This window comes from Schistocerca serialis, chromosome 7, assembly GCF_023864345.2.
Source record: "Schistocerca serialis cubense isolate TAMUIC-IGC-003099 chromosome 7, iqSchSeri2.2, whole genome shotgun sequence".
In the NCBI taxonomy this organism is placed as follows: Eukaryota; Metazoa; Arthropoda; class Insecta; order Orthoptera; family Acrididae; genus Schistocerca; species Schistocerca serialis.
The window spans coordinates 197854341-197868056 of NC_064644.1; the positions used below are offsets into that span (position 1 = coordinate 197854341).

Consider the following 13716-nt stretch of genomic DNA (forward strand, 5'->3'; position numbering starts at 1 on the left):
TTCTTGTTGGTGTAGCAATTTTAATGGCCGGTAGTGTATCAGTCAGTGAAGTGCTACTGGCGTGATGGCGTTATCTGAGACTAGCTGGTGGTGAAAAGTTCCACCGCGAAATCCACAAACAAACGACCTAAAAGTCCTCGGACCGGTTCACAACACTGAGTGGGTGATTACGTTAATTTATTCCGCCACGCCAGCACGAAGCGCGCCTACAGCCAGCGCGGATACTGTTCCCGCTCACCGCTGTTAAGGTTAAGGTGCCAAGGTTTGCGCAAGGCTGCCGCGAGGCGCGGCCAGGGGGTTTCCGGCGGACGGGCCGGTGTCGCGTAGTGCGGGTCGCGGGACGGATGCAGGCGGAGCAGCCGCGCGCCTCCGCTCTTGTGAAACTGGCTCACCGAGCTGCACGGGCCGGCCGGCGTCACTCCATATGATAGCTCGAGCGTGGCCGCCAGATTTGGAAGCGGGAGATAAAGAGCCGGCGTACGCGCGGCTATAACAATAGCCGACCGGCACGCGTGGACATCAGTGCGCGTCCGTCCAGCTGACAGATCTCACCTCTCCCGTACAGAGATCAACATGAAGCTCCTCGCGACTATCGTCTTTATCATCATCAGCTTTTACACCTCTTCCCATGTGAGTAAAAACGTTGTTTCTACGTAACACAAAAACACATGCTCAGTGCATCTCTTTATTGTGCTACACAGTTTCGATCAACTAGACCATCATCAGGTAACAAAATCTTAGCATCACGATTCCAACAATGACCATTCTTCCCTAAGTTTAGTACATGTATGGCAAAGTCCACTTCTAAATTGTTGTACGTCAAACGTCAGATACAATCCATCGCAAAAGTTTAAACAGTAATTATGTTGATATCTGAAATTCCAAAGACACTAATTCAAAACATCGGCTGTAAACAATGGTAAGGGTCGAGTTGGTTATTTTGATAAACTGCACAGTTAAGTTTCAGCAAAATATCATAAATAACACATTTCGATTACGTGCAATGTGATTTTCTTATCGATTATGACATTGTTTTAAATACAACATCTACAGTAACGCCGAATTTTTCAAATGCTGAATTTCGTACTAAATTTTATTATTAAAAATTCTTCATTGGGAACTTAACATTGTTTGCTTGAAAACTGGGTGCACTTGGCATGGGTTAGCGTTGACTTACTTGCTGTGCGAATTAGCGAAACATTGCTGCGAAACTTCCCAAAATTACGGGTGTAAAAGGTCCGGAATGTTTCAGTTTTTGATACTATAAGATGGGCCTAAACAATTTGTGCATTAATGAAATATGTTGTTGCTGTTGTGGTCTTCAGTATGCAGACTGCTTTGAAGCGGCTCTTTCATTGCTGCTCTATACTGTGCAAGCTTCACCTCCGAGTAACTAATGTAACCTACATCCGTCTGAGTCTGAAACTGCTTGCTGTAATTATCTCCTGGTCTCCCTCTACGACTTTTACCCCCCCCCCCCCCCTTCTCCCCTGCTTCACTCTAGTACTGAACTGGTAAACCCTTGACGTCTTGGGATGCGTCCTACCAACCTATCTCTTCTTCGAGTCAGGTTATGCCACAAATTTCTTTTCACCCCAAATCTATTCAGTGTCTCCTAGTTACGTGATCTACCCATCTAATCTTCAGCATTCTTCTGTAGCACCAGATTTCGAAAGCTTCTATTCTCTTCTCTAAAATATTTATCGTCCATGTTTCTCTTCCATGTATGGCTACACTCCATACAAATACTTTCAGGAAAGACTTCCTGACACTTAAATCCATATTCGATGTCAACAAATTTCTCTTCTTCAGAAATGCTTTCCTTGCCATTGCCAGTCAGTATTTTGTATCCTCTCTGCTTCGACCATCGTCAGTTATGTTGCTACCGAAATGGCAAAACTCATCTGCTGCCTTAAGTGTCTCATTCCCTTATCTAATTCCCTCAACATAACATCATTTTAATTCGACTGCTTTCCATTATCACAGTTTTGCTTTCGTTGATGTTCATGTTATGTCGTCCTTCCAGGACACTCTCCATTCCGTTCAATTGCTCTTCGAAGTCCTTTGTTGTATGTGAGAGAATTAAAATGTCATCGGCAAACCACAAAGTTTTTTTTTCTACTCCCTAGTTTTTGATTCCTACTTCTAATTTTTCTTTGGTTTCCTTTACTGCTTGTTCAATGCACAAACTGAATAACATCGGGACACTCTCTCCTCAACCACTCACTGCTTTCCATTCAAGTCCCTCGTATAACTATCGCCTGGTTTCTGTACAAATTGTAGATAGCTTCTCGCTACCTGTATTTTACCCCTGACACCTTTAGAATTTGAAAGAGAGTATTTCAGTCAACGTTATCAAAAGCTTTCGCTGTGTCTACAAAGGCTGTTAAAGCAGATTTGCCTTTCCTTAACCTATCTTCTACGAGGAGTCCTAGGGTCAGTATTGCCTAACGTGTTCCTATATTTCTCCGCAATCCAAACTGATCTTCCCCAAGATCAGTTTCTACCAGTTTTTCTATTCTTCTGTAAAGAATTCATTTTAGTAATTTGCAACCGTGACTTCTTAAGGTGATAGTTCGGTAATTTTCACACCTGTCAGCACCTGCTTTCTGTGTAATTGGAATTATTATATTGTTCTTGACGTCTGGGGATATTTTGCCAGTCTCATACATCTTGCTCACCAGACGGAAGAGTTTTGTCATAGCTGGCTCTCCCAAAGCTATCAGTAGTTCAAACGGAATGTTGTCTACGTCCGGGGCCTTGTTTCGACTGAAGTCTTTCAGTGCTCTGTCAAATTCTTCACGCAGTATCATACCTCCCATCTCCTCTTCATCTACGTCCTCTCCTATTTCCATAATACTACCCGCAAGTAATATTACCCTTGTATAGACCGTCGATACACTCCTTACACCTTTCGCTTTCCCTTCTTAGCTTAGGACTGATTTTCCATCTGAGCTCTTGATACTCATATAGGTGGTTCCCTTTTCACCAAGCTCTCTTTAATTTTTCTGTAGGCAGCGTCTATCTTTGATCTAGTGATGTATGCTTCTAAATTCTTACACTTGATCTCTAGCCGTTCTTGATTAGCCATTTTGCATTTCTTTTCAATCTCGTTCATCAGAAGCTTTTATTCCCTTTCGCCTACTTCATTCACTGTGTTTTTATATTTTCTCCTTTCATCAGTTAAATTCAATATCTGTTGTCTTACCCAAGGATTTCTACTAGCCCTCGTCTTTTCACCTACTTGACCCTCTGCTGCCTTCACTATTTCATCTCTCAAAGCTGCCCATTCTTCTTCGCCTGTATTCCTATTCCATGTTCTTGTCAATCGATCCATAATACTCCCTCTCAAATTCTCTGCAACCTCTGGTTCTTTCAGTTTATCCAGGTCTCATCTCCTTAACTTTCTATCTTCTTGCAGTTTCTTCAGATTTAATCTACGAATAAATTGTGATCAGAGTCCACATCAGCCCCAGGAAACGTCTTACAATTTAAAAGTTTGTTCCGAAATCTCTGTCTTACCATTATATAATCAATCTGAAACCTTCCTGTGTCTCCAGGTCTCTTCCACGTGTACAACCTTCTTGCATGATTCTTAAATCAAGCGTTAGCTATGCTTAATTATGATGTGTGCAAAATTGTTCCAGACGGCTTCCTCCTTCATTCCTTCCCCCCAGTCCATATCCACCTATTACGAAGTATAACAATCACAAAAAGTGAACAAGTAAGCATGGTTCAGCACAACAAAAAATTAAGTTTAGCATGAACCTTACTACAGCGTATAAACCATGTTAGGGTGACATTTAACACTCCTACCGTCATTCTGTCACCTAAATTCACATAAATTGTGGTGGGGACAAAACTTAACTTTGTTTACTTTCTTAAATGAATATTCACATTTATCTGAATAGCAGCAACTTTTCCAGAGCATTTTCAGTCAGATTTTTACCCGAGCCTTAGTTGTCCACAGCATCCTCGGATTCGTACAAATCTTTCCTGGAAGGATTTTTCTGGTACAAACATCGCCGATTACCGAGATACATGTTTTGTTCACTTATCTCTGTTTATGTGCAGACATCATGACGAAGTTGAAGTTAGCGAGAAACTGAAATGAGAGAGAGAGAGAGAGAGAGAGAGAGAGAGAACCTCTGTCTCTCGATTTATCGTGGAACCATCAACTAATATGAAAAGGCACATCACTTACCACTTTTTACATGCAGTAACTCTGTTTCTCATCGACTATCCCTTATCATTTTTACAACGAAGATCTTCAATATGAAACCATATCTAACTTTACTAATGGTAAACATTAGGCAGAACAGTCATTGTAGAAGTGATTATGCATTATACATATACCAGTAAACACCTATTCCTTAAATAATCGAGAGTACGAAATTGAACACGTTGAATTTTTTATATGTCTTTCCCTATAGTTTTTAACCCTTACGGCCGCTTCTAGTACATGGAGGTTATTCCCTGACGTCTTAACACATGTCCTATCATAAAGTTCCTTCTTCTAGTGAGTGTTTTCCTTACGTTCCTTTCTCCGTCCATTTTACGGAGGGCGTCCTCATTCCTTAGTTTATCAGTCCACCTAGCTTTCAATTTTCTTCTGTAGCACCACGTTCTCTTCTGTTCCGGTTTTCCCATTGCCCCTGATTCACTACCATACAGGGTAAACATCAATAAAACGAAAAAACTGCAGGGACGGGTTCCTGAAACGAAATGGAGGAGAAAAGGTGCTATGAACTTGCGTCTGGAAATGGACGGTGAGCGTGCAACGACAACAAATCGTCTCGGAACACAGATACAGAGCTGCATCGCATCCACCTCACGAAAGATGTTCAAAGTGGCGTTCATGGGATTTAGGTGATAGGGATAGTATCGGTTGTCATGCAGGATATACATAATCGTACTTTGGCTTTCACTATGTTGGCGGGCCACTTGCCTGGAGCTTGTACTAGGGTTCGTGTCAGTATCCTGCAGAACCCGGTCCTTCAAATCTAGTGTACGCACAGTTCGACGCCTCCCTGCACGATCGTCTGTGTGAAAGGACCCATGATCACACAAACGCCCAGAAAGGGCCTGAAGTGTTGTGTGATGTGGGTGGTGTCTGTGAGGGTACTTGTTTTGGTGTAGCCGTGCTTCCTCTCGATCGTTTCCATGTGGTTGGACGTACACAAACACCATCTCGGCTTGTTCCAAGTATGAATACCGGACCATTCTGCTGTTTACAGCACGCTGCGTCAATCAGACAGCCTGCAACATACATACGGCGCGAGGTCAGAGGAACTTTCATTCGTCATAGCCATTTTCCGCGGCAACGATACATCTCCGGATACAAGGTCATAGTACATTTTTTTGCTCCATTTCCAGTCAGGAATCTGTTGTTGAAGTTTTTAGGTTTCATTAATATTCGCCCTGTACAATACTGCGCACCAAACGTAAATTTTATGAAACTTCTTCCTCACATTAAGGCCTATGTTTGATACTAGTACACTTGTTTTGGCCAGGAATGCCCTCTTCGCTTGTGGTAGTCTGCTTGTAATGCCTTTACTACTCTCATTTCTGCTACTGCTGATTACTTTCCTCTTTCTTCCGCTTACTCTCAGTCCGTATTATGTGCTCATTTTATTGTTAATTCCATTCAGCAGATCCTGTAATTCTTCTACACCCTCTCTGAGGATAACAATGTCATCAGCGAATCTTAACATTGAATTGCTTTCACCCTGAATTTTAATCCCACTCTTGAAGTTTTCTTTTATTTCCGTCATTGCTTCCTCTATGCATAGATTGAACAGTAAGGACGAAAGACTGCAGCCCTGTCGTACACCATTTTTAATCTGTTCACTTCGTTCATTTTCTTCCATTCTTACTGTCTGCTCTTGTTTCTTGTGCGTACTGTACGTTACTCGACTTTACGTATAACTTATTCTTATTTTTCTCAGAATTCGAACATCTAATACAGTTTTACGCTGTCCAACGTTTTTTCTAGGTCGATAAATCGTATGAGCACGTCTTGATTTTTCTTCACTTTACTTCCATTACCAAGTGCAACGTCAGGACTACCTCTCTAGTACCTTTACTCGATTGACATGGTTTATCTGACACTGCACGCTGTGGGAAGCAACAATAAATGCAGCTGATAAGAGTGTCACAAGTGCCTGTTGAGGCTGTGGCTGATAAGTGGCAGATGTCCAAATGAGTGTCGCTTACAGATAAGTCGTGTGATGTTACATCATTCGTAAGGAATAGACAGGCCTGTTGCATTGTACCGTTGTTAAATCACTGAATGTGTCGTGGGGCAGAGGGACATTGCACTAATCAAGATTGAAGGTTTGAAACAAGGAGGTCATAGCTTTAGGCTTGCCTACGTTCAGGTCAGCTGGACAAGGATGAACAAATGCATCGCCGGTGGCCTTGTTATGCGAACCATTCCGAGATTTACCGCAAGTGGACAACATACATCAGCACGGACAGACAGAGAATAGAACCTCGATTCTCGCCTAAGAGACATGGTTCCAAAGGTGAGAGCTTGTATAACAGACTAAAACCAATAACCACGGTGACATATATCATATGGAAAGTGCCTTCTTGTTTTATCTGAGTGCGGAGATGGGGGGAAACAAATGAGCGTAAAGAGTACTTCAGTCACTCATAGAATGGGGGATACACTGCTGGCCGTGAATATAGCAACACCGTGTAGGTGACATGTTACAAACGTCAAATGGGGTTTGCTGGGATATGCAAATAATTAGTGTACCCCTATAGAGTAAATTTAGAGAAATATCTAAAGAAGACTGTGCGGTCATTATGCTGTTGCTGACGTCTATGTTGCCTAAGGATAGCGAGAATGAAATAAGCAACATTACGGCCTTTAGAGATATACTGAGAGGTCAGTTTTCCACTGCTTGATACGCGAATGGAGTACTAAAGAAATGGGTTACACTGGTACTATGTACCCTTAGCCGTGTAATATGCATTGGCTTCCAGAGTACACTTTTTGAGCCAGGGTATCCGGACACCCCTACGTAATGTGGAATTGGCCACTAGATTCGCGATATGCGCATTCGCCAGTGTAAAAGAAAGCGAAGAGTACTGTGTTGTCAGTAGAGAAACAGCAGAATTGGTAGGTTAAAAGATGAGTACTTACTTCGAACGTGAGCTAGTCATTAAATCCAGGAGCGACATTTCAGCCTTTCTAAAGCTACCCAAGTCGAGCATTGGTTATCTGATTGTGAAGTGGAAAAGTGAATGAAAATCCGCAAACTGAGATCAAGATGACGTCATGTACCAGTGGATAGGGACCGTCGAGAATTTCGGACGGTGGCTATAAAAAACGCATGAAATCAGCGTAAGAAATCACTACTAAGTTCCACAGGGCTACCAGCAGTCCCGGCAGCACAGTGACTGGGCGTATGGCGAAACAAAGAATGGGGTACAATGAACGAGCGACTCCCTATACGCCTTACACTTATGTAGTGAGTGTCAAGCGACCCTTGAAGTGGAGTGAAGAGCATTGGGCAGTGGGCGAGTTCAAACGAATTATTTGGAGTGATAAATCACGCTGTACCCTGTGGCAGTCTGGTGGATGGGTTTGGATCTGACGAATGGCTGGAGATCATTACCTGCCACTATGTGTAGTGCGAACAGTGAAGTAGGTGATGTTACGGTGTGGGTGAGATTACAATGTGGTTATCCTACTTCACTTAAGAAAACGCAGAATGTGAAACACATTTTACGCCATAGTGCACTGCGTACATCAGAGAAACAGCTCGAGGGCATGATTGTTTCATTGCACTCTGTCATAAAGCAGCATCGATAATGGTTTGTGGACAGCAACGTTCCTGCAGTGGATTGGCCTGCCCAGAGTCTCGGTGTGAACCCAATGGAGAGCATTTGGACTGAGTCAGATCTTCGACTCGGCTCCATACCCCAAAGTCCAACATCACTACTTTGTCTGGTTTCGGCTCTTGAGGAAGAATGGGCTGACACTCCTCCACAGAGATTCAGACATCACGTTGGAAGTGTCTCCAGCAGGTTTCAAGCCTTTATAATCGATGAGGCTGGTCACAGCCGACATTAATTCACACCAATAGGCGTTCGGTTACTTTTGATCAGGTAGTGCAAGCGTGTTACGGCCCGGCATTTGGAACGAGCACCTCGGAAACGGTGAATTTGGCCAGCTGTTTTTGTGCTTCTGTTGTAATCATGTACAGAAAGTGGTTGAAGACGTTGAAACCACCAGTAGGCGACAAGGTGTCGGACGTCCACGTGTCCTCACAGAACGTGTAGGTTGAAAGCTTCCCTGTTCTGTAAAGCAGGGTAGGTGGCGAACGATGGCACATCTGACGACAGAATACGGTGCTGGTGCAGACACAGTTGTCCTGGATCACGCCGTCCAGTGTCTATTGTTGAACACCGAGTTCCACAGCAGACGGCGGCTATGCTTTTCCACGTTGAACGAACGACATTGCCCATAACGACTGCTGTGGGCAGCGGATCATTGCGATGGAAACGTGTCACCTGATTGAATGAATCCGTTTCTTGTTACGCAAAGTCGATCATCGTGCTCTTATACGCCGTCATTCAAGTGAATGGTTGCTCGAAACATACACTGTGCATCGGACGCATGATGGTGGGGGCACTATGAAGCTATATTGGACATTCACCTGGATGTTCACGGTTTTTGTTGTAGTAATCCAAGACACCATGATAGTTTTGGATTCCTTGAAGATTATTTCGGATCACCTGCAACCCTTCATGTCTGATGTTTACCTGGGACGGCAATGGCACCTTCCAACATGATAAATGTCTCCACTACGGGGCGAGAAACATCCTACAGCGCTTTCAAGAGCATAATAGTTAACTCAGGTTGTCTGTTGGTCACTTGATTCGGATTTGCTGATCAGAACCCGATGTAACAGATCTAAGACACTACTGGGTACCCGTTCCGTTCTCTGAAACCACTGATCTGTAAATTACGGGAACTGCGTTATATGTTCGTTGACATCTGGTGCTATGTACCACCGAAGGCCTATCAGCTACTTGTTGAACCCACGCCGCGGAACAACGCTTTTACGTTGCTTTCCAATGGCGGACCAACACGCCCTTAAGCACGTGGTCATAATGTTTTGACCTACCAGTGTATGATGTAGCAGCGGTCCGAAGACTGCTTTGATGCAGCTCTCCACGCTAATCTATACGGTGCAAGTCTCATCTCAGAATAGCTACTGCAACCCACATCCATTTGAACCTGCTTATTGAACTCGTCTTGGGCTGCTTCCTCAAGTATCAACCCTCCCCCCCCCCTTCCCCCTTCCGACAAACACACAAAAACACACATCTCCCTCCATTGCTAAACTGATAATTTGACGATTCCTTGACGCCTCACGATGTATCCTATCAGCAGAGACATTCTTTTGATCAACTTATGCCACAAATTTTTCTCCCCGATTTTGTTTAGTACCTCCTTATTAGTTGTACGATCCACCTATATAATCTTCAGCATTCTTCTGCAACATCACATTTAAAAGCTTCTGTTCTCTTCTTGTCGCAATCGCTTATTATCCGTGTTTCACTTCCAAGGCTACATTCCATACAAATGCCTACAGATAAAACTTCTAAGGCTTAAACATATATTTGAAGTTAACAGAGTTCTCTTCTTGAGAAACACTTTTCTTCTTGTAACCAATCTACATTTTCTATCCTCTCTCCTTCGGCCATCATCAGTTATTTTACTACCGAAGTACTAAAACTAATCTACTACTTCTAGTGTCTCATTCCCGAATCTAATTCCCTCAGTATCGCCTGATTTAATTCGACTACATTCAATTATCCTTGTTTTGCTTTTGTTAATATTCATTTTATATCTTTCGTTCAAGACATTTCCCATTCCGTTGAACTGCACTTCCAAGTACTTTGCTCTCTCTGACAGAATTTCAATGTCACTGGCCAGCCACAAAAATTTTACTTCTTCTTTCTGAACTTCAATACCTTTCCAAATTTTTCTTTATCTTCCTTTACTGTTTGCTCAATGTACATGATGTATAGCTTCGGAGATAGTCTGCATGTTTGTCTCATTCCCCTATCAACGGCTGCTTCGTTGTCAAGTCCTTCGACTCTTACATCAGCTGACTGGTTTCTGTACAAGTTGTATACACTCTTTCTCTCGCTGTGTTTTACCCCTTCTGTCTTCAAATTTTCAAAGAGTGTGTTCCGCTCAACTTTGACAAAAGCTTTCACTAACTCTACAAAAGCTATGAAGTAGGTTTGCCTTTCTTTAAGCTACATTATCAACCGTAGGGTGTGCATTGCCTCGCGTGTTGCAACATTTCTCCGGAACCCAAACTGATCTTCCCCGAGGTCGGCTACTACGAGTTTTTGCATTCTTCTGTAAATAATGATGCCGTGAATTATTAAACTGATATTCCGATAATATTCATACCTACCACAACCTACTTTCTTTGGAAATGGATTTATTCTATTCTTGTTAAAGTCTGAGGGTATTTCTCTTGTATGACATACCTCGCACACCAGGTGGATTAGTTTTGTCATGGCTGGCTCTCACAAAGGTATCAACAAGTCTGAGGGAATCACGTGTTCTCCAGGGCCTTGTTTCGTCTTAGGCCTTACAGTGTTATGTAAAATTGTTCTCGCAGTATCATACCTACCTCTAATTTTCATCTACGTCCTCTCCCCTTTCTGTAATATTACCTTCTAATTACTTCCCTTCTATGGGCCCTTTACATAATCCTTCCACCTTTCAACTTCCCCTTCTCTGCTTAGTACAGGGTTTCCATCTGAGTTTTTGATATTCATTCAGCTGCCTCTCTTTTCTCCAGAGACCTGCTTAATTCTCCTGCAGGCGGCAGCTGTCTTTCCCCTGGTGTACATGCTTTTGTAATATTAAATTTGTTCTCTGGTAATTCCTGATTAGCCGTTTTGCACATACTCTGTCTCACTTTTTAGGCGGTTGTATTTGTTTTCGCCTGCTTCATTTGCTACTAATATTTTCTTTTAATAATTAAATTTATTATCTCCTGCGATACCCAAGAATTTCCACTAGGCCTTGTCTTTTTAACTGTTTGATCCTTCATTGCCTTTCACCTTTCAAAGCTACCCTTTCATCATCTACTACACTCATGCTCATAAATTAATGATAATTGCAGAAGGTGGTGCCACACAACGTGGCACTAAACACAACTGGCGCTAACAACATAGCCACATAGGGAACAAACACGACACAAATCTGTAAGTCCACGGTATTGGTGATAAGTTGAGAAAAAGGTCCCGAAACACATGTGCTACAAAACGCGCATGTACCCCGACATCAATATGGGATATGATCACCATGCACACGCACACACGCCGCACAACGGGTCGGCATACTCTGTATCAGGTGGTCGAGCAGCTGTCGGGTATAGCCTCCCATTCTTGCACCAGTGCCTTTCGGAGCTCCTGAAGTGTCGTAGGGGGTTTGAAGACGTGCAGCGATACGTCGACCGAGAGCATCCCAGACGTGCTCGATGCGGTGCAGGTCTGGAGAACAGGCAGGCCACTCCATTCGCCTGATATCTTCTGTTTCAAGGTTCCCCTCCACCATGGCATCTCGGTGGGGCCGTGCGTTATCATCCATCAGGAGGAGGGTGGACCCACTGCACCCCTAAAAAGGCAAAATGACATCCCGATACACCAGACCTGTTACAGTTCCTCTGTCGGAGACATGCAAGGCTCTACGTGTACCAATCATAGTCCCACCCCATACCGTCAAACCACGACCTCCATACGGGTCCCTTTCAAGGACATTAAGGAGTTGGTATCTGGTTCCTGGTTCACGCCAGATGAAAACCCGGCGAGAATCACTGTTCAGAGTAAACGAGGACTCGTCCGTGAACGTAACTTGGGACCACTGTTCCAATGACCATGTACTGTGTTCTTGACACCAGGCTTTACGGGCTCTCCTGTGACCAGGTGTCAGTGGAGCGCACCTTGCAGGTCTCCGGGCGAATAAACCATGTCTGTTCAGTCGTCTGTAGACTGTGTGTCTGGAGACAACTGTTCCAGTGGCTGCTGTAAGTCCCGAGCAAGGCTACCTGCAGTACTCCGTGGCCGTCTGCGGGCGCTGATGGTGAGAGCTCGATCTTCTTGTGGTGTTGTACACTGTGGACGTCCCATACTGTAACGCCTAGACACGTTTTCTGTCTGCTGGAATCGTTGCCATAATCTTGAGATCACACTTTCTGGCATATGGAGTGCCTGTGCTACGACCTGCTGTGTTTGACCAGCCTCCAGTCGCCCTAGTAATCTACCCATCTTAACGTCATCAATATGTGTTCTTTGAGCCATTTTTAACACACAGTCACCATTAGCACATCTGAAAACGTCTGCACACTTACTCGCTGCACCGTACTCTGACATGCACCAACACACCTCTGCATATGTGGACTGCTGTCAGCGCCACCGTGCGACGACTGCATGTCAAATGCACCGCATGGTCATACCCTGAGGTGATTTAAACCCGCAAACCGCCCACCAGAGCGTTGTTTCACCGTGTATCAGCATTATCTCTAATTTATGAGCTTGAGTGTATGTTCCTTTCGCCTGTTGCAGTCAGTCGTTACCCAATGCTCCCTCTGATGCTCTTAACAACTTATGGTTCTTTCAACTTATCCATATCCCATCACCTTAATTTCCTACCTTTTTGGAATTTATTCAGTTTTAATTTACATTTCACGATCAAGAAATTGTGTTCAGAGTCCATATCTGCCACCGAATAAGTCTTGTAGTTTAAAATCTGGTTCTGAAATAACAGTCTCCCCATTATACAATCAGCCTGAAACCGTCAAGGGTCTCCATACCTCTTCGACCTATACTATGTTCTTTCACGACGTTAAACTAAGTGTTGATTGTGCTCTGTGTAAAATTTTGCCAGATGGCACCGTCTTTCATTTTCTCCCCCTTTCCATATTCTCCCACTGTTTTTCCTTTCCTTCCTCTAATTAGTACCGAATTCCTATCATTCATCACAACTGAGTTTTCGTCTTCCTTAACTATCTGAAGAATTTCTCTTGCCTCATCACACATCCTTTCAATATCTTCATCATCTAAGGAGCTAGGGGGATATAAACTTGTACTACTCTGGTTAGTGTTGGCTTTGCCTCTATCTTGGCTTCGAAGATATGTTCACTGTCTTGCTCATAGTACTTTACGTGCATTCCTATTTTATTGTTCATTATTAGCATCTACTCCTGTATTGCCTCTATTTGGTTTTGCATTTATAATCATGTACACACCTGACCAAAAGTCCTGTTCATCCTGCCACTGATCATCGCTACTATATCTAACTTCAACCTATTCATTTCTATTTTTAGGTTTCCTAACCTACTTACGAAATTAAGGGACCTAGCGTTCCACTCTCTGATCCGTAGAATGCCTGTTTAATTTTTCTTGATGGACGTCATCATTCTGAGTAGTCCTCGCCTGTAGATTCGAATGGGGGGACTATTTTACCTCCGAATATTTTACCCAATAGGATGCCAGAATCATTTAACCACCCAGTAGAGATGCATGTCAAAAACAGTTCAAATGGCTCTAAACACTATAGGACTTAACATCTGAAGCCATCAGTCCCCGAGACTTAGAACTACTTAAACCTGACTAACCTAAGGACATTACACACATCCATGCCCGAGGCAGGATTCGGACTTGCAACCG

At 43.5% G+C, this 13716-nt stretch overlaps 1 protein-coding gene across 1 annotated transcript in view; it reads left to right on the forward strand.

Annotated features, from left to right (window-relative positions):
- Nucleotides 1-309: 309 nt before the first annotated feature.
- LOC126412254 (acetylcholinesterase-like) overlaps nucleotides 310-13716 on the forward strand; it is a 111580-nt gene continuing 98173 nt past the window's right edge. The window contains exon 1 of the mRNA XM_050081757.1: nucleotides 310-630. Within this exon, the coding sequence (XP_049937714.1) occupies nucleotides 574-630 (57 nt within the window). The 5' untranslated portion in view covers nucleotides 310-573. The remainder of the gene's footprint in view (nucleotides 631-13716) is intronic.